General features: G+C 43.8%; 1 protein-coding gene across 1 annotated transcript; it reads left to right on the top strand.

The window, feature by feature from the left end:
* The first annotated feature begins 934 nt into the window (after window positions 1-934).
* LOC146342546 (vomeronasal type-2 receptor 26-like) lies at window positions 935-16,076 on the top strand. Its single transcript, XM_084808590.1, has 6 exons — window positions 935-1,152; window positions 3,087-3,264; window positions 7,926-8,780; window positions 12,315-12,542; window positions 13,436-13,562; window positions 15,031-16,076. The coding sequence occupies exons 1-6, from the start codon at window positions 935-937 to the stop codon at window positions 15,930-15,932; spliced, it is 2,508 nt and encodes an 835-aa protein (XP_084664716.1). The 3' UTR covers window positions 15,933-16,076.
* Window positions 16,077-21,220: the final 5,144 nt, after the last annotated feature.

The raw sequence follows: 21,220 nt of genomic DNA, 5'->3' as shown, positions 1-21,220 counted from the left end.
CCAAATGCAAACACCAGGGACAAGTGTCCATAAAATATGTGCACAATATTTAAAATGACACAGTGAAACAGATTACTATGGATGAAATAGCTTGCAAAACGCATACATTAGCAAAGGATGTACATAAAACTGCATGCATTTGAAGGGGGAAAGTGAACACAAAAATGTGTGTATTAGGAGGCATGCGCTCAAAAATACATGCAGACCTTTAAAAATAAGATTTATACATTGACATAGAAGTGGTCCAAAACAAAGATGGCTGGAAAAAAATGAGGAACTGAATGGAATCAAAATTGACAGATTCACCCATCCTATCCAGTACAGGATGGCACCCTAAGGTTTTGTGTTTTAGTATTCTGATTTGAAAAGCTATCCCAGTTGGAATTTGTACAAAATATTATTCCATACCTTCTAATAAATATATTGAAACTCCTCCTTCCCTGTGGTAGTTTTTACATTTCTTTTTGAAGTTCTCATTATTTTAGTGGTATTTTCTTGTTAAGGACCTTTACAGGCCTTTGTTTTTCTTGCTGTCCCACTGAAGAGATTATGGGGGGGGGAATAGGTGAGATGTGATGGATATGTTTTCTTCAGCCATGTTGAAAACTCTGGATAGATAATGATCCCCCTTGTAATTATCAAATTAACCATGATCGCTTCCACTTCTTCTCCAAATCCCTAGAGAGTTCAAGCAGCCACTAACAAAATTATGAACCAAGACTGAAGAAGGCTATTAATATCCATCGTACTGTTCTGAGTTGGGAAAGAGACAGATGGGACTCTGTCGGTCTGATCACTGGTACTTTACACTGTATAGTCCTAGTTCCAAATCAGCCAAAAGTTTTACCAGGATGTGCTACTCAAGAATATTCATAAGACTAAATGGGAACATGTGAAGTGGTGTCTAGAAGGAAGATTGTTTCCTGCACACAAAATGGTAGTATACGTGGGTATGTTATTATTGCTGCTATCTAAGGTGGTATACCATGCTCCCATTGTCAATTGCACCATTAATGAGCCCCTTCCAATTCTTCACCAGTATGATCAGTCAGGAGAACTCACCATTGCAAGCATTATGTCTCAGATCTACATCACATCGGAGCCGGTAATGTTCAGGAGGCATCCATCAGAGGAATTGGTTGGTGGGCTCATGTAAGGAGGTATTTTTCTTAAGCATGTTGTACATTTGTACATATAATGCTCCTAGGTAGTTTGGGCCTATACATTGGCATTACTTTCAGTAGTGTGGGGAATAACTGCATCTTCCTCTTTCTTTACAGAAAGGCAGCCTATCCCTGTCTATGGTACACTTATTAATAGTAATGCTATCAGACTCAGAGATGAAATAGTCAGAGTAGCATGGTCTAGGCATACATTCATTTGGACATATTTTCTAAGCACAGCCACAGATGGTCAGAAGCATAGTCAGGAACATATGACATCCATTGGCATCATTGGCATCAACTGCATTTTTTTCCCTTTCTTTACCCCCCACCCCACCCCCACCCATGGGTGGAGATGTTCAGGAAAAATGGTGGGCAGAGCTTTAACCCTCTCCCTCTCCTCCTGGAGTGCAGTAGTCCTGATCAAAATCCAGGCTGTGCATGCTTAATACTATGCTAGAAGGTTTTTTTTGTTTTTGTTTTTAGGAATGACATGCTACACGATTAGCTTATTATGTACTTCAGGTCTTAGAAAAATCCTAATGTCTGATAAGACAACACAATTGCTGCACCCTGGCATTCCATTCCAACTAAAGTTTTAGCTGCTTTGTATTGGAATGTAGTCCGCTATCATAAAGTAACTATCATTTCCTGAGCATTGAGTGTTCCATGGTGTGCGTGGGTATGTTTTTAAGCAAACAAACAACACACATCCTTTTCAGAATGTTCTAGACATTAGGGCGATGGGATATGTAGGTACCAAACATTCAGCTTTCTAAGTCATGTAAAACTGACTTACCAACTTTGACACCTTGTGGGTCACTGATAAAGTCAGGGCCAAGGTTTTTTGCTTGTTTTGTACATAAAGGTTTGGATATAGGATCTGCCTTCCACAGATGGAAGGTTTCCTACTGTGGAAGGGGCCACTGGTCAATCTTCAGGGATCCCCCCTTCAACCTGCACCACAGCCTATTCCATTCAGCCATGTCCCTGAACCATCTGTGTAATGTTCGGCGGGCGGGGCGGTGGAGGGGCTGCCATGGGGAAGATGGGAGAAGGGGATCTGCTACAGCCTTCCCAGTTGAATGTGCCTAAATTTGGATCCAATCCAGTATTTTTAACTAATCATTCTCTAACAATTAACACAAGAGGTTTCAAAACAAAGGCTAAAGATAGTATAATCATTAGGGCTGTGCAGGGAACCCCCGATCCGAAAGCAGGAGCAATGTGCAGCCGCCACTGCCCGCCACCATCTCCTGAGGCTTGGACATGCAGCGACTCTTCTTTCAGGGAGTCGCCATTTTTAAAAATCCAGGAAGTTCCAGGAAGTTGCCATTTTAAAAATGGCGACTCCCTGCAAGAAGAGTTGCCGTGCATCCAGGCCTCAGGAAATGGCGGCGGCTGGCAGCATGGCAGTGGAGAAGGCAGATAAGGCGGCAGTGGTGGCGTGGTGGTGGCAAGAAGAAGGCGGCTCAGGTAAGGATCTGAGGCCCAAACCTGGAGTCGAAGCAGGCCGCTTCGAGCCACTTTGTGCCCCTTCTGAGGCAAAGCAGAGGGGGCACGAAGCAGTGCACAGCCCTACTAATAATCACATTTGATCCTTGTTTTGAATGCTGTGTATGTTTAGATGTAGCTTTCAAAGTGGTGCTGCTGCTAGGCTGATATTCAGAGAAGTGAAAAATCTCTAGACTAGGGCCAAACAATTTCTGCCAGTGAAATATGTTATTGAAGATATACTGAATTGAAAAAGAAGTGGTATGAGTTTTTGAAGCAAAGGCACTGTCATGAAGAACGTATATGTCATTGCAGTATACTGACTCAAAACTACCAGCACATCCTGGCCTTGGCATTTGCTGTAAAGGAAATCAATCAACATTCCCTGATCTTACCCAATGTCACCCTGGGCTTTCACATCTCTAACAGCCATTTCCTTGCAAGCTGGACCCATTATGCTTCAATGGAACTTCTCTCCACACAGGGCAAATTCATACCTAACTACAAATGTGATGTCAAGAACAATCCAGTTGCTGTCATTGGGGGACCTAACTCTGACACTGATCTCCACATGGCAACCATTCTGAGCATATACAAGATTCCACAAGTAAGATGCATGCTGCCATAAGGTGCATTTGTCTCCTTCCTAATAGAGGTGGTCTTGTCATTGATCTGGACATAGAAAGTGGTATGACTGAAAGGTAGAAGCAATCATGGATGGTGCTTGAAGGTTGACTCCTGACCAAGGAAAATATTCCTTATGCTTAATTTGGAGCTGTGAAATAAAATTAAGGAATCAATAAATACTCATTTTTTTAAAAAAATCACTACTGTCCATGACCTGGTACTTTGGTTGTCCTGTGAGGTTACCTTAGCCAAGAGAGACTGGGGGAATGCAACTATCTAGGTTCTCATAGATTTCTCAGTAGCTTTCAATACTGTCAACCATGTTGTCCTTCTGGATAAGCTGCCTGAGTTGGGTACACTTTTTTTTGCAGTGGTTCCATTCCTACTAGGATGGTCATTTCCAGAAGGTACTGCTTGGAGGTTACAGTTCTGTTCTGTGGCAATTGTTTCACGGGGTTCCACAGGGCACAATATTATTGCCCATGCTAGTTAACATCTACATGAAATCAATTTGGGGGGGGCTTAATCTGGGGATGTGGACTGAGGTGACATCAATGTGCAGATGATACCCAACTCTATCTCTCCTTTTCATCTAATCAAATGGAGGCAGGAAATGTTCTGAATCAGTGCCTGACCAGGGCAATAGCCAATAAACTATAGCTCCATCCAGATAAGATGGAGTTACTCTTAGTAGGTGGTATTCAACCTGTTCTGGAGGGGATTGCTCTCCCTCTGTAGGATCAGGTGCAAAGTTTGGGGGTGTTCCTGAATCTCCCATGGTTATTTGAGACACAGGTGGAATCAGTGGCTAGGAGTGCCTTTTATCTGCTTAGGCTGGAATCCTATCTATCTTGGAAGGATAGCTTGGCAAATTCCATGCTCTGTTAACATCCCCTCCTAGCTGGATTACTGCAATACATTGTATGTGGAGCTATCTTTGAAAATGGCTTGGAAAGTTCAGTTAGTCCAAAATAGCTGCTAGGCTACTAACTGAGACTAGTTGGGATGATCATATGATGCCAGTCCTTCATCAACTGCACTGGCTTCCAGTCCATTTCTGGGTCCACTTCAAAGTGTTTGTGATCACCATTGTTGGTGCTGACCATTAAAGTAGCCTCCCAGGATTTATCTGAGCAATAAAACTTTTTTGCATCCAGGACTGTGTCTCTCCATTTCACAATGTATTTTTGGATGTTCTCCAGTTTTCCTGACTGACATTGACCATTCAAGTCCTAAATGGTTTCAGGCCAGAGAATCTAAAGGAACATCTGCTCCCATATGAACCTACTAGCTTAGGCTGGTACACCAACTACACCCTTATCTGGACAGAGATAGCCTAGCTACAGTTATCCATGCTCTGATAACTTCTTGTCTAGATTACTGTAATGCGTTATACGTGGGGCTGCCTTTGAAAATGGTACGGAAATTTCAGCTAGTCCAAAATAGGGCAGCAAGATTGTTAACAAGGACTGGCCAATGAGATAACATTACACCAGTACTTTTCCAGCTGCACTGGCTGCCAGTCCATTTCTGGGCCCAATTCAAAGTGCTGGTATTAGCTTTCAAAGCCCTTAATGGCTTGGGGCCAGGTTATCTGAAGGATTGTCTCCTCCCATATGTGCTTGCCAGGACCCTAAGATCATCCTCAGCAGTACTTTTCCATGAGTCCCAGTCAAAGGAAGTTAGGCAGGTGGCTACCAGGAAGAGGGCCTTTTCTGCTGTGGCACCCCGGCTATGGAATGAGCTCCCTAGAGAGGTTTGCCCGGCACCTACATTGTATTCATTTTGGAGATAGGGGGAAGACCGTTTTTTTCTCCCAGGCATTTTAGCATTTTAGCTTCCTAGTCTTTTAGCTCAAGAGAGATGACATAAGAACATAGGAAGAGCCATGCTGGATCAGACCAAGAAGAAGAGACGACCTTCTCAGTCGTGCTGTCCTGTTTATGGAATTCTCTCCAGAAGGAGGCTGCCCTCATGCGCACACTGTTATCTTTTCAGTGCCAGGCAAAGCTCTGCTCCCAGGCATTTTAGTTTTTTATATTGCAATTTAAATTTTTGGATGCCTTTAAAATCTTTGTTGTATCTATCATTATTGTTTTCAACTTATTTCTAACCCTTTTTGTGTGTGTGAGCCACCCTGAGAATGCTGTTGTTATAGGGCAGCATATAAATAAAATATCCAGGACATTAGATTGAGGGCAGCTCAACATTCTCTCAAGCTACATTAATGCAGAATGTCTTCAGTGTTAGGGTGAACATTTCAGGTCAGCAAGATCTAGTAGTAAAGCTTGACTTGGGCTGTTCTACTTCAGAAAGCAGAGAGGAGATGTAAGGCACAATCCTAAGTATGTTAAGAGAGAGAAAAGAGAAACTCCCAGCATTCCCAAGCCAGCTGAGGAATGCTCGGCATTGTAGGACTTTTTTTCTCTGTAAACATGCATAGGATTGCACCCTTAATCTAGCAATGGTTCCCCATCAAAGGAAGGAAGGAAGGAAGGAAGGAAGGAAGGAAGGAAGGAAGGAAGGAAGATATACCCTGAAAATGTTCAAGAAATAAAAAAAGATGGTTCAGGTTAGCATTCTGCTTAGAGCTGGGCCAAAACATTTGGACCTAGTCCTTTTTGTCAATGGGGGGAGATGGATTGCGGATTAACCATGCCCCTGAAATTCGGGCCTGGGGGACTTTGCCTAATTTTGAGGGGGTAATGGTTTACCTTATTCAGAGGAGATAGCTGTGGGTGGTTGGGTGTATTTTTTTCTGTTTAAAACTTGTTTAAAAGCCTCCTGTTGCTGCTGGTATAAGTAGCAATGCTCTCCGCAACCCGCAGCCCTTCATGGGGAAAAGGCTACATAGCCTTGCCTCGCCTACCCACAGCAAGGAGGCCTTAAAAAAAATGTTTAAAACAGGGGGGATGAAAATAAGTTCTCAGCTACCTCATCTGAAGAAAGGGAAGCTGTCACCTTCCCCCAAATTTCCACTAAGATATCCCACTTCCTGGCGCGCACACATACACACACACACACACACACACATTTTTAGCAGGAGGTGGAACGGTGGGGGATTTCTGCTGTAATTCTGTCTGATATTCTGTATTCTGTAGAGTAGGGATGCACAAAACGTACCTTACTCTTAAGGAGTGCCTCCAGCAGCACCAGACAGGCCGCTTAACAAGATCAGCCTCAGATGGCTTTCTCTCTCTCTCTCTTTCTCTCTCCCATCAGCCAGGACAGCTAGGCTGGTGGGGATGAGGGAGAGGGCCTTTTCTGTGGTGGCCCCTACTCTGTGGGACTCCCTCCCTAGGGAACTCTGTCATGCCCCCTCTTTAATGAGCTTCCGCCGTGCATTAAAAACGTGGTTGTTCAGGCAGACATTTGGGGTGGGTTAGGGTATTTTAGAAAATGTTTTTATTGTAGAATTTTATTGTTTTAAACTGTTTTATTGTATGTTGTACATCGCCCAGAGTGGCTGGGTGACCAGCCAGATGGGCGATTAATAAATTTAATAATAATATAAAAAATACCTTTCGCGGATTATGTTGATGGGGGGGAGGCATTCTGTCCCTCCCCCTGGAAACCTGGCTGGGGGGGAGGTGCTCCGTTCCTCCCCCCCGGAATCCTCAAACGGCCGGCTGTGCTCTGCGGCAGCTCAGCGGAGCAGCTGGCCAGGCCTGGCCCGGCCAGGCCAGAGCCGCCCGCAGCCGGATTTCCAGCCGCAGAGGGCTCTGGATAAAAACAAACAAACAAACAACGCGTACGCAAATGGCGGTGGCTATGGCCGCCGCCATTTGCGTTCCTTCTTTATACTGTCTTAATCTACGTAAATATTTACGTAGACTATGATGGCGAAAATCAAGGGGAACGCAAATAGCCTAGCGGGTGCCATTTGCATCCCCTTTTGATTCGCCGTTTTAGCCTATGTAAAGATTTACGTAGGCTGAAACGGTGAATGAAAAAGGGACGCAAATAGCGCCCGCTACACTATTTACGTTCCCCTTGATTTTCGCCGTCATAGTCTACGTAAATATTTACATAGATTAAGACGGCCAAAAAGAAGGAACGCAAATGGCGGCGGCCATGTCCACCGCCATTTGCTTACACATTTTTTTTTAACCCACCCCCAACCATGATAGGCTACGTAAATCTTTACATAGCCTATCACGTCTTTTCTTTCTTTCTTTTTTAAACCTAGCCATGATAGGCTACGTAAATCTTTACGTAGCCTATCAAGTCTCTTTTTTTTTCCCCCACAAGCCTGGAAATGGCAGCGGTGGCAGCTGGTCAGAAGACCGGCTGCTGCCGCCGCCTTCGATGGAGCCACTGCCGGAGCTGCCACTGCCTGGAAGATCCACCCCAGGTAAGTCTTGTCCTGGGGGGGATCCGCGTGGTGGCGGGGGGGTGGCAGGCCATTCCGCCACGGAGTTCGGGGGGCCAAATGCACTGGCATTCAGCCTCACCGAGATCTGTGGCAGAATTCTCTGACATCCCTACTGTAGAGAGGTTTTGTTATGGGAGAACATTCTAAAGAATCTGTTCTCAGTTGATGTTTGGAGACACGCATGCAAGAACTCGCACATATGTGGGCACACTTCTTATTGATCATGGAATATCTGTTCTCTCCCCGCCTCCCATTATTTCCGTTAGTTTATCTATGGCTCTGCTTCAGTGATGAATAACAATGTGCAGTCTGTTTTCTTCCACTGGATGTTCCCAAATGCTGCTCATCAGTATACGGGTATTCTCCAGTTACTGCTTCATTTCAAGTGGAAATGGATTGGGGTGCTATATCTGGATGTTGAAAGTGCAGAGAGCTTCGTTAACAATGTGCTCCCAGGGTTTTCCCTGAGAGGCATCTGCTTTGACTTTGTAGCAAAATTACCAAAGGTAAGTTTTGCCAGTGAATTCTTGGAAGTGATGGCAGATGGGGTCCGAACATATGACTTGGCCATGAGAAGTTCTGCCAATTTTGTGGTCTTACATGGTGAAATTCAGACTATAATAGTTTTGAGAATGATGCACCATGCTTCAGAATTTGAAGAAATTCCAGTCAAGACCAAGGTTTGGTTTATGATAGCCCAGATGGATTTCACATCCCTTCCATTTCAAAAACGCTGGAATGTAGACTTCTTTCATGGTGCCATATCCTTTGCAATTCACTCCAAAGAGCTCTCAGGATTCCGAACATTTCTTCAGATGAGAAATCCAACTTTGGAAAAAGGAGATGGCTTCATCAAGGTGTTCTGGGAAACAGCATTTAACTGTTTCTTTCCCAATCCCATAGTAGACAGTAAGGCTGACGGATTCTGCACAGGGAAGGAGAAGCTGGAGACTCTTCCTGGGTCTGTTTTTGAAATGACCATGACTGGTCACAGCTACAGCATTTACAATGCTGTTTATGTTGTGGCACATGCTTTGCATGCCATGCATTCATCCCAATTCAAACACAGAGCAATGATGGATGGAGGGAGATGGAAGCTTCTGAATCAACAGCCATGGAAGGTAATGACCTGAAACACTACTGCAGGAGAGGTTACTATATATGTATGTACAAAAAGCAAACTCCAGTATGTGATGAAAGTTATCACTCTACAAAGGCTTATGTTTTGATATCTGATGCTGCAATCCTTGACACATTTGCTAGTGAGTATGTTTCAATGGGGCTTACTCAAGGGTAAACATGTTTAGGGTTGCACAGTGTGAGGTCTGTAATTGTTTCCTTTGTATAATGAATTCACTTGTGTTCCTGCTCACATTTCCATAATATAATGTAATGACTAGAACTGAATATTACCTCTCTTTTTGAACAATTAAATGCAGGCGTATCTTGGGAAGATTATATAAGGCTATTTGATCATCTCCATTTCATTTGTGCATTGTTTCAAATGGTCACTATTTTGTTTGTTAATTGATATTAAGGTTGTTAGAGAAATCCACCTCGGATTCAAATGAATCTGCGGCAGATTGGCCCCACTTACCTCCGCTCCAGGTGGATTCTGCGTGGAATGGCATTTGGCTGCTTGCTGAACCAGAGCTGTTCCCCTCCATGCCGATCACCTTTTTTTTAAAATGGCGATCAGCAGGATGTGCCCATAGACTTATACGCAAAAGAGACCCGTGAATCTTGCATATAAGTCTATGTGTCCATAGACTTGTGTGCAAGATTCATGGCTCTATTTTGCATATAAGTCTATGGGCACATCCTGATGATAGCCATTTAAAAAAAAAAAAGGCGATCGGCACGGAAGCGAACGGGATGGGTCCAGGAAGTAAGTGACCCTCAAGCCGGGAAGCTCTGCAGAATCCTCATGAAGTGGAGCTGCTCCAGAGGATTCTGGGAGGGGAGGAATGGATTGCCTCCAGAATGGATGGTGGGGAATCCGTACACCCCTAATTGATATGCATGTTTGTAAGTGGAAGAACGAATGAAGGAATTAAATCCAGCATCTCATATGCTTCTGACTGCTTGCTCAGTGGGATTTATCATTTTGTAAACTGCTGTTGGATTAGGGAAAAGAATCTCAAGCACAACATTCATGAACATGCAGCAGGAAAAAAAATCATGTAATTTCTATTTAGGGGAAATCCCCCCCATACTAAATTAATTCATTTATTATTTTTATTATTTTTTATTGCATTATTACATTTATATCCCACCTTTCTTTTAACTTTTGAAAGGAACCCGGGGGCCCTAGGGATGTACGAAAGTCACTTACCGTTTCGTGGATCTGCTTCGTGGTATGGGGGGAGGCGCTCCGTCCCTCCCCCCAGAATCCTCGACAGGGGGAAGCACTCTGTCCCCCCACCCCAGAGTCCTGCCCGGCCGGCTCCGCTCCACGGGGATTCCACAGAGCCGCCGGCCAGCTCTGCCCACAGCTGAACATCCGGCCGCTGGGCAACAGGGATGCAAATGGCAGCTGCCGTAGCCACCACCTTTTGCGTCCTTGTATTTCACTGTGATAGGCTACGTAAATATCACGGCAAAGTAAAAAAAAAAACGCGTACGCAAATGGCGGCGGCTACAGCCGCCGCCATTTGCGTTCCTTTTTTTCGCCATTTTAGCCTACATAAATATTTACTTGAGCTATTATGGCGGGGGAAAAAGGGGGGAATGCAAATAGCGTAGTGGACACTATTTGCGTTCCCCTTTTTTTCGCCATAATAGCTTACGTAAATATTTATGTAGGCTAAAATGGCGAAAAAAGGGAACGCAAATGGCGGCTGCCATAGCCGCCACCATTTGCATACTTTTTTTAAAAAAAAAAAACTTGCCGTGATAGGCTACGTAAATACTTATGTAGCCTATCACAGCCTCCACAAGGATGCAAAAGGCGTCCCTGCGTTAGCCGTGATAGGCTATGTAAGTATTTACATAGCCTATCACGTCTATGAAGAGGAAGCGAATGGCAGCCGCGGAGGTGGCCGCCATTCGCTAGTCGGCGCGGACGGCAGCAGGTAAGTGCTCTGTTTTCCAAACGTGTAGTGGGTTGGGGGCTCCATTCTGGGCCCATTTTGTAGGGGGGGCTTGGTTCTGCCACGGATTTCTGGGGTCCAAATGCACTGGCATTCGGCCTCACCAAGATCCGTGGTGGAATTCTCCGCCATCCCTACCCGGGGCAGCTTATATGTCCCTCCTCCTCTTCATTTTATCCTCACAACAACCTTCTGAGGTAGGTTAGGCTGAGTGTCAGTGAAGGGCCCAAAGACACACAGTGAGCATCATGGCCGAGTGGGGACTAGAACCCAGATCTTCTGCTAATCAATCCAACACTCAAACCATTACACAACACTACACCACACTGGAACAACAACAACAACAAAGGAAATAAGCAAATCAGAACACCCTTTTAAGGGTGTGGCTTTTAACAGCTGCAATTCCCTGACACTTTGGAGCTTGAGTGAACATGGAAAACCCTTAATACATGTTAAAAAGAACATTTGTGTGTGTGTGTGTGTGGGGGGGATAATTAAATTACAAAATATAACTGGCTACTCATCTGTTTCTGGGCACAATTCAAAAGTTCTGGTTCTCCTCTATAAAGTCATTTAGGACTATAAAGTCCTAAATGACTTTAAACCAGGCTACCTGAAGGACCATTAAAAGCTGCTTTAATTTCTGTGAGAGAAGCTCTTCACTAGGGATGAATAGGCCCATCTCCATCTGGGGCATGGGGGAGCTTGATGAGCCCCCCCCCGCATGACCTGGACCCACTTGGTAAGCGTCCTTGCTCGCCCCACCCACTGAGCCGCCCCAGCCGCCCCTCCTCTCAGAGCCATGGACACCAGTGGTCAACCCTTGTGCTTTATGCACACAAGAGCTGACTGCCAGAGTCCTCAGCATGGCCACCCCACAGCACTCTCACCTTGTCCTCCTTGGGAGGAGGCCACGGTGAGAGTCCTGGGGTGCCACCGAGGCCCTTCCTGCCCGTGCTGGTTGTCGAGGGTTTCTTTGACAGCTAGTGGAGGCAGGATGACTCCTGCTGCAGCCACCCCCAGCGCTCTTGCCCTGGCTTCCTACTGAGGAGGCCAGGGTGAAAGCGTCAGGATGCTGCCGAGGCCCTTCCTACCCATGCCGGTTGTCAAGGGGTTCTTGACAGAAATGTGCATTTTTGTCAAACCCCCCACCAAAATGTGCATTTTCACACTTGACCTATGGGGAACTGAGCATTTTTGGCCTTTAAAAAATTGTGTATTTTCTATTATGGGCTTTGCACAAAATTCCCAAAGGTTAGAAAAATCATGGTCTGCAAGTCCACAGAAACCACACAACAGGGGGAAAGCCAGTCTGCTGTGGAATCTGTGGGTTGGATTCATAACAAAAAAAAAATCAAAGTAATTTGCTTCTGTTGTGGATTTCTCTGACATACATAATTACTACTACAAGGCTGACATTGACTACTCTCACTATTTACCTGACTACATCTTTGGAACTGACCATTAATCATTGCTCTTAAGGATAGAAGGTTATCACCTTGATTATCACCACTTTGTATATACTCATGATTTTATCTTCTCCCCTTACCCTGCTGCATTTAGCTCCACCACTTTCTGAGAAGTATTTCATTTAACAACAGTGCTGGGGAGAAGATAGCCTTCGATCAAAATAAGGAATTAGTAGCTGGATTTGATATCATCAACTGGGTCATATTCCCAAACCAGTCATTTCTTAGGGTTAAAGTTGGAATGATAGACACCCAGGCTACCCCAGACAAAACATTCACTATTAATAAAGACATCATCTTGTGGCCCAGCAGGTTTAATCAGGTAGGATCCATGCACATTTTGGGGTATTTCCAGTAATTCCTCCAGTGTTTACAAATAGTTTACTATTTCAGACCCTGAAATAGCTCTGCCTCTATGTTCTGTCACTGCCCATTGAAACAATGATTGTCAATGATGATATCACTGAACTTAATAATGGATTGGTGTGGAATAGAAATTTGGCACACTTAAGAAGTGTCTCACTATTATGAACTGGGTCACCCCCCTACAATAGTTCTTCTCTAGATTAGATTATAATCAAAGCTGTATAAGAACTCTTCTCTTCCACCCATAGCTTTCTTCCTTACTGTGATGATGATGCCAAGAGTGGCATCTCTCTCTCTCTCTCTCTCTCTCTCTCTCTTTCTCTCCCCCACCCCAGCCTTTCTCTCCTTTTCCTGCCTGCAGGTGCTTGGAACTCTGTCACAGCATCACCAGTAGAACTGGGAGATGTAGTTAAGTGAAGCCCTGTTCAGATGTTATGAAATTCTACTCATGGAGGCAAGAAGATAACATGCTCCACCCTCACCCTCTCCATAAATTATCACCCAGTGCTAGCTGGGAAGCTCTGCAGTGGAAATGTAACTGCATTTGGCTGAATATGATTACACAGAACTGAATGACTGGGAACCCTGATAAGGGATATCTTACAATCTGGGGGTGGGGGTGGGGGGTGAGCTCAGTTCTCTGAGCCTAGTTCCAAATCTAACTGGGAGGGAGTTTCACCAATCACTAATTTTCAAACCAATTTTTTGCAGAAAAATATGTGTATTCAATATTACTTTCAAGTGTTTGATCATTATAACTCCAGGCCCTTACTTAGGAGTTGTGAGAAAAAGTAATTGTGAATGCATTTTCTAAATGTTAAAACATTCTCCTATTTCATTTATGGACAGACACAGCCCCTATCTGTGTGCAGTGCCTATTGCAATCCAGGTTATAGAAAGGCTAAGAAGGAAGGAGAGCCATTTTGCTGTTATGATTGCTTTCCATGTCCAGAAGGGAAGATTTCAGATGAGATGGGTAAGATATATAGTAAAGGGTTATCAAAGATTTTGAATGGAGTATTTCCCTGACATTTCCATAGTGATTATAATGTGGTTCACAATTAACTGGATGTGGTAGTTGGAACTTTCTGATAACATGATGCAAACTTGTCTGACTTTGCTTTTTCCTCCTCCCTCCCAATCCCTTTTCATTTCGTGTTTTGTCTTTTTAGATTGTAAGCCTGTGGGCAGGGATTGTTCCTGGTCTTTATAAGCTGCTCTGGGTGCTCTTTTATTTTCTTTTTTTGGCTGAAGAGTGGGGTAAAAGTCCTTTCAATAAACAATAAATAACCCTCATGTTATTTATGCTCCTGAATATAGCACATCAAATGAACAAAACAGAGAAGTATCACAATATATCATGCAGACAGTGTAGAAATGCTAGTAATAACTGTTCATAATATCCAGGGGCTATGGAGGAAAGACACCTTCATTGATGCAGTTGATATTCACTTGATCACTGTTATCCTTGATCATAATAGAGCCACCCATAAGTATGAGTTCTTGGAAATATAATTGTATGATAAATGTAAAAATGAAGGTGTTATTTGTCTCTTTCCCAGACAGGGTCAGCCAAAGATAAATAATGCCCTGGGTGAGGAGTGCCTTTGATCCCACCCCCCCCAAGTAGTCAGTTTTGCAAGACCACCCAGAGGATTTATGAGGCCTGGCACAGGTGTGATGTCCATCAAGAATGACATTGCTCAAAATTTTGATCTCTCAGCCACTGTGCATAAGCCAAAGTTCAAAAAGCCACATTCTGAGCAGTGGCAGCGTTCAGCACAGCAGAACTATCACAGGTTTTGCTTATAATATTTTTGTGTATCGTAGCAGTTCCTACCTTTTGGTAAGCATTTGTTATTTTAGAATATCCTTTATTTCTATCATTAAAAATAATAGAGAAAAGTTATAAATTAAAATAAGAAGATATCCAGCTGACCTCTTACAACTTATGGTTTCATTTTATTATTATTTAGACTGTGCTTATACCGTTTATAGTATTTGAAGTGCTAAGCACTCAGTAACATTGCCACAAAGTAAAGCTGCGTTCCACTGATTTTTACCTACCACAAATTATATCAAAGGGGAAATTGAAAAAGAAAGATACTTTTAAGCTAATTGAAGGAAGATCATTTTTGTAGTTAGTGCCCAAGTAACCTGTAGAGACTTGAAAGAAATGTAACAGACACTTACTTTTTGCTACCCTAGCTCACTGAAGACAGTACATTAAACACACACACACACACACACACACAAACAGCCACTGAACTCAGCTTAGTACCTCCCCCCCACTCCTCAGCTCGGTACCCTGGGCAGCTGCCCAGCTCACCACTCCTAAGGCTGGCCTTGCTCTCAGATTTCTGTATAGGATATTGACCCTCGATTTCTGCATTGTACTATGAGTATGGCTGCCATATCCTACTGAATATAATTTTCCTTTTCAGACATGGATGACTGTTTCCAATGCTCAGAATATTATTATCCAAACCATGACAAGGATTTATGCATTCCAAAACATAGAAGCTTCCTGTCTTATGAAGAATCTTTGGGGGTCAGTTTGACCATTTTTGCTCTTTCCTTTTCCACCATCACAGTTTCAGTAGTTGGGATCTTCATAAAACACCAGGACACTCCTATTGTAAAAGCCAACAACCGGAACCTCACCTACACTCTCCTCATCTCCCTCCTGCTTTGCTTCCTCTGTACTTTGCTTTTTATTGGTCAGCCTGATGAGGTGACATGTCTACTTCGACAGTCTACTTTTGGCATTATCTTCTCTGTGGCTGTTTCTTGCCTATTGGCCAAAACTACCATTGTGGTTCTAGCTTTCATGGCTACCAAGCCAGGGTCCAGGATGAGGAAATGGGTGGGGAAACGACTAGCCAACTCCATTGTACTTTCCTGCACTCTGTTTCAAGCCACTCTTTGTACCATATGGCTGGCAACTTATCCCCCATTCCCAGTTTTTGACACACATTCAATAACTGAAGAAATTATACTGGAATGTAATGAAGGTTCAACTATCATGTTCTATTGCATCTTGGGCTTTATGGGCTTCTTGGCTATTGTAAGTTTCACTGTGGCTTTCCAAGCCAGGAAGTTGCCAGATACTTTCAATGAAGCCAGGTTTATCACCTTTAGCATGTTGGTCTTTTGCAGTGTTTGGGTGTCCTTTGTTCCAACCTACCTGAGTATCAAGGGAAAATATATGGTGGCTGTGGAGATCTTCTCTATTTTGGCTTCCAGCGCTGGGTTACTGGGGTGCATCTTTACCCCCAAGTGTTATATCATTCTGTTGAGGCCCAATTTGAACAAAAGAGAGCAGCTAATAAAGAAGCAAAATTGAAGGAAGTTTCTGTGGCTTCTCTTGTAGGCTGTGACTGAGAACTATGCATACTTCTGAGATAGAGATTATCTTTTATTGGGTCCTTAGGTAGGGTAATGTGGTCTGCCTCAGAATGGAAATGACAATTAAAGTACAGAAAAGGTTACATTATTTATTGTCCTATTGCATTATTACCACCACATGGAGAAGGGGAAGAAATGCATGTATCGTTTTTCATCAGACACCAAAATATCTTGGCTTAAAATAAATAAATACATACATACATACATACATACATACATAAATCAGAAGCTGCTTGCAGAGGTTTTAGGGCAACAATAGGTGAATGCTATGTCTGTAACGGCCACATGTGGTGACAGGCAGAGGGGATAGGGATGTAGATTTTTTTTAAATCCATTCCATCTTTGTTTCACAGATTGTCAGGCATCTTTCATTCCATCATCCACCCATTGACAGAATCAGATTTGTTTTAGCCTATCCATGCATAAATGGTCCTACCTAGAAGAATACCCCTCTATATTAGGGATGGCGGAGAATTCCGCCACAGATTTCAGTGAGGCTGAATGCACTGGCATTTGGCCCCCCAAAATCCATGGTGGAACGGCCTGTTCCCCCCCCACAGATTCCCCCCGGGACGGGGCTTACCTGTGGTGGATGTTCTGGATGGTGGCGGCTCCAGCGGCTGCTTCAGTGGTGGTGGTGGCTGGTCTTTCGACCGGCTACCACAGCCACCATTTGCATTCCGGTCTTTGCCATGATAGGCTATGTAAGTATTTACATAGCCTATCATGGCAAGCCAAGCAAAACAAAAAACAAAACAAAACAGCGTACGCAAATGGCAGCAGCTACAGCGGCCGCCGTTTGCGTTCCCTATTTTTCGCCGTTTTATCCTACTTAAATATTTACGTAGGCAATTACGGTGAAAAAAAGGGAACTGCAAATAGTGTAGTGGGCGCTATTTGCCTTCTTCTTTTTCCCCGCTGTTTTATCCTACGTAAATATTTATGTAGGCTTTTACGGCAAAAAAAGAAAAAAACACAAATAGCACCCACTATGCTATTTGCGGTTCCCTTTTTTTTTTTTTTTTTGCTGTAATTGCCTACATAAATATTTATGTAGGATAAAATGGCAAAAAATAGGGAACCCCAATAGCGGCTGCCATAGCTGCCGCCATTTGCGTACGCCTTTTTTTGGGGGGGGGCATGCCGTGATAGGCTTTGTAAATACTTACGTAGCCTATCATGGCAGCCTGGAAGGACACAAATGGTGGCTGCTACATTTGCGTCCGCAGCAGCCCATCCATGGTCAGAAGTCCAGCTGCGGCTGGGCAGGATTCCGGGGGGGGGGAGGACCGGATCGCCTCCCCCCCATCAAGGATTCTGGGGGGAGGGACGGAGCACCTCCCCCCCCCAGCGGATGCTCCTACCGGAACCAGGTAAGGGATTCGTACATCCCTTTTGCCTTATCACCTGTGCTCCTACTTATGGCTCCAGTCAGACTGAAATGGGAGCCTTATACTGCTGTTTAAGTCTCCCAGGAGGTAGGTGGGGTGAGTTTCAGGAATGGGAAATGAATCAAGGACACTTTTTTCCCTTTCCTTGTTCCTCCTGAAGGCCTTCACCTCTGCTAACTAGTTCTAGAGGGCTGTGAGCCCCCAAAATGCATATTTTATAGCTGTACAGAAGGGCATAGAGGTGTGCACTGACCCAGATAGGACTTGGACCCCAGTTTAGGGCTTCAGAAAATGGTCCAATTCTGCTTGGGCCAATTCAGAGGCTGTCTACTATGAGCAGGTACTATACCTGAGCAAAGATTCAGAAATATGAGGCTTCATGGCTGCCATGGACTATCATGGGAAATAAATTTAAAACAATACAGTATGCATGTGTGTGTGTGTGTGTGTGTGTGTGTATATATATATATATATATATTCCTTTTCTTTCCCTCTTCATTACAATTGGATGATATTTTCAGGCATAGTAGTTGTGAAGGAGGAGGTCATATCTACAAAATGTCAGAAAAAGGTGTATGATTCCGTGTGCTACATCCTTGTATACTTTGATTTTTATTTTATTTTTTAAGGAACTAGTTATAACTTTTTTTTTCATTTCTTGGCAGGATTGGATGAGCTTTTTAGGAATAGTTGGCTCTTCTGAGAGGACTGAATTTGCCAAGCTTCAAATGAATAGATACAGGGGATTTCATGTGTGAGCAACTTTGACATTTTGAGGGTAGCCCCAAAAGGACACACATATCCCCTATGATCCTTGTGGACCATTGTTCTGAAAATGACAGACATCCTGGATATGCCCCTAATTAAATAATCTGCAAAGCTTCAGAAAGAAAGTTTCAGTGATGCATGTGGAAGGGTAGCCCTCCTATGTTTTTTTTGGGGGGGGATTCACTTCCCTTCCTCCCTACTCATATTCAAGAGCCATGTTCATATTCAAGCAAATGGTTAATGCAGGGAGGTCAGGAACTGAGATAACCCCAAGCCCCTAACACATGTTCACATAAGTATTCAGGCATAACACCTGAACAGGGCTAAAGTCCTCCTGATTTCTGATTTTTTTAGACTTATACACGTTCTCTTTCTCTGTATGCTCAACTGCCTTGATATTATTCTATAAGCTCTCAGATCCCTGCTAGGCAGAATATATATATATATATATATATATATATATATATATATTCTCCTTTTCTTTCAATTCACAGACTTCTGTGTACCTAGTGTGGCCTCTGAGTTTGTAGGAGCCAATAACTTATTTTTGGTTGGCTCCATGTCACTTCCAAATGGATACGTACTCAGTTTGCTCTTGTAAGTAATAATAGTTTCTCTTTCATGTCATAATGGCAGCCCAACCCTCCCCTGCCCCATTTTGTTTGTTTGTTTGTTTGTTTGTTTTACTAACAGTAGTAGCTTCAATCTGCATTCTGCAAGCATAGATTCACATTCCTACAAGAAATATCTTCCTCAGGCTGACTCAAGTGTGTGAATGGGCAACAGCTAAAGAAAAAGGAAAGAAAGAAAAAGAAGACTTCTGCTGATATGTGATGAATGTATTTTCTTCTGCAATGCCACAGACAACCAATAGTTCTGAATTAGTACTTATCCCCCTTATAATTATCAAAATCACCTGAATTACTTCTACTTCTTCTCTGAGCCCCTAGAGAGTTCTATTTGCCACTACCAGAACTATGAAGTAAGACTAGAGGAAGCTATTAATATCCCTGGTGCCATTCAGAGCAACAGGGGCTATAGACAGTTCTATCAGTCCGATTTCTGACACTTTACATGGTATAGTCCTGGCATTTAATTAGCCAAGTGAGTGGCCATTCAAGCCAGGCTGTGTTCTTAGTCACTTCAATGGTTATGTAGTAAGAGATGAATTTGTGTCCAGAATTAAGGTTTTCATGCAAGATGGTAGTATTTCTGATGTTGGCATTAGTTCTGCTCCCAGTGAGTATGTGCAATATTCCTGTTGTTAAATGTCTGATTGATAAGCCTTTCCCCTTTCTTCATAAGTATTATCAATCAGGGGATCTCATCATTGCTGGCATAATTTCCCAGGTCTTCATCACTTTTGGTCCTGTAACATTCAGAAAACATCCTTATCAGAAACTTGATGATGAGCACATGTAAGGAGCTGATATCTTAATCTTACTATATCTGTATCTGAATAATATTCACAGATGGGCCAGCTCTGTGGATTGACATTTGCTTTATTACAGCTATATGCTACATAGCTGTAATATTAATACAAATTGTAGAAGTAACAACAGCAGAAGTAACAGTAGTACGGTTGTAACAGTAGTAGTAATAGCAGCAGTAGTGGCAGAGGCAGTGGTAGTGGTAGTAATAGTAGTAGTTAGTAGAGAGTCAGTGTGGTATAGAGGTTAGAGTGCTGGACTGGGACTTGGGAAATCCAAGTTCTATTTCCCTTTTGGCCATGAAGCTCACTGTGATTCTGGGCCAGTCACTAACTCTCAGCCTGTCCTACCTCACCACATTGTTCTGAGGATAAAATGGAAAGGAGGAGGACCACGTAAGCTGCCTTTCCTCCCTTAGAAGGGGAAAAAGTAGGATATAAATAATAAAATACATATAAACTGCATTGTTCAGACATAGATGCAAATCCCTATGGGAAATCCACACCCTGTTCGCTGAAAAGGCTTATTCAATTATGTGAACAGGCAATAGGTTTTCCACAGCACAATATTGTCACATAGCATTTTGCTTGCTCTGTATTCCTGTCTGTCTGTCTGTCTGTCTGTCTGTCTGTCATCTATTTAACATAAGTCTACCATCTGTACTTTTCAAAAACAATCAGGTGTAAGTATACTAAATCACAAGTTTGTATGTAACTTGCATGTTCACTTGCAAGATTAACATTCTTGTGAGTCATAATTGAGTTGAGCCATAATGGTTTGTTTCTGGGTTTGAACATTGCGAGCGGAGATGGGTTAAAGAAGACGCAGACAACAAGCTTGGGTTGAAAATTGGGCCACATTTATTGAAATAGCTGCAAAGGGGTAACTAGGATGGGCATCTAACTGTGTCAGCGGCTAGCTGGCACTTCTTGGGCGAAAACATACCCAGCCTGAGGGGTGGCGGTGATCTCGCCATCCCTCCGGACTGCCCTTCTGGGGGAGGTAGACCTTCCGGTGTCACCCCCAACCCGGTGCCGCGAAACACCTGGGTGAGTGAGTAGGGTTGGTCTCCCAGGCAACCCTTATCCCCCCGCCGAGCCGCACAACCCATTCGGGGGGCCCTCAGGCGTCACCTGTCACCATAAGGTGCCTCTGCATGCACACCATCCCTACTTTCCTGTTTTGCCCATCCTAGCCGCCAACTGGAATGTGACTGATGATAAAGACCATATTCCCTTACAGGACACACTCGACCCGCAAAACAGTGTGACGTAGGCAAAAAAGACGCACAGTAATAGGCCAATCGAACTGTGAGCCAAAAAATTCCTACATGATTCCCAAAGGGCAACCGGTAATAAACCCACACTGCTTAGGGGAGGGTGGGAGGGAGCTGCGTTGAGCCAGAGAGCTGAGTTTGAGAAGGGGGCTGAGTTTAAGGCAACTCAGCCTGCCCCTCCTTTCATGGTGGTGCCACTGGGGTGCACCAATCAAAGGCCCCTGCATCATGTCACCCCACCCGCCCGCAATGCCCCCCCCCTTTTAGCCAGACAAGCTGGCGCCGGGTGAGGGCATTTGTGTGTGTTTCTGTATGTGTACTAACCATTGGCTTCCAATGTCCGCCTATGTTTCTTCATTCT

The sequence above is a fragment of the Heloderma suspectum genome, chromosome 6, assembly GCF_057233095.1.
Source record: "Heloderma suspectum isolate Gila_16-S chromosome 6, 16-S_ref, whole genome shotgun sequence".
Lineage (NCBI taxonomy): Eukaryota > Metazoa > Chordata > Lepidosauria > Squamata > Helodermatidae > Heloderma > Heloderma suspectum.
Note: the sequence above shows the minus strand (reverse complement) of the source record. Positions and strands in the feature narration are given on the sequence as shown.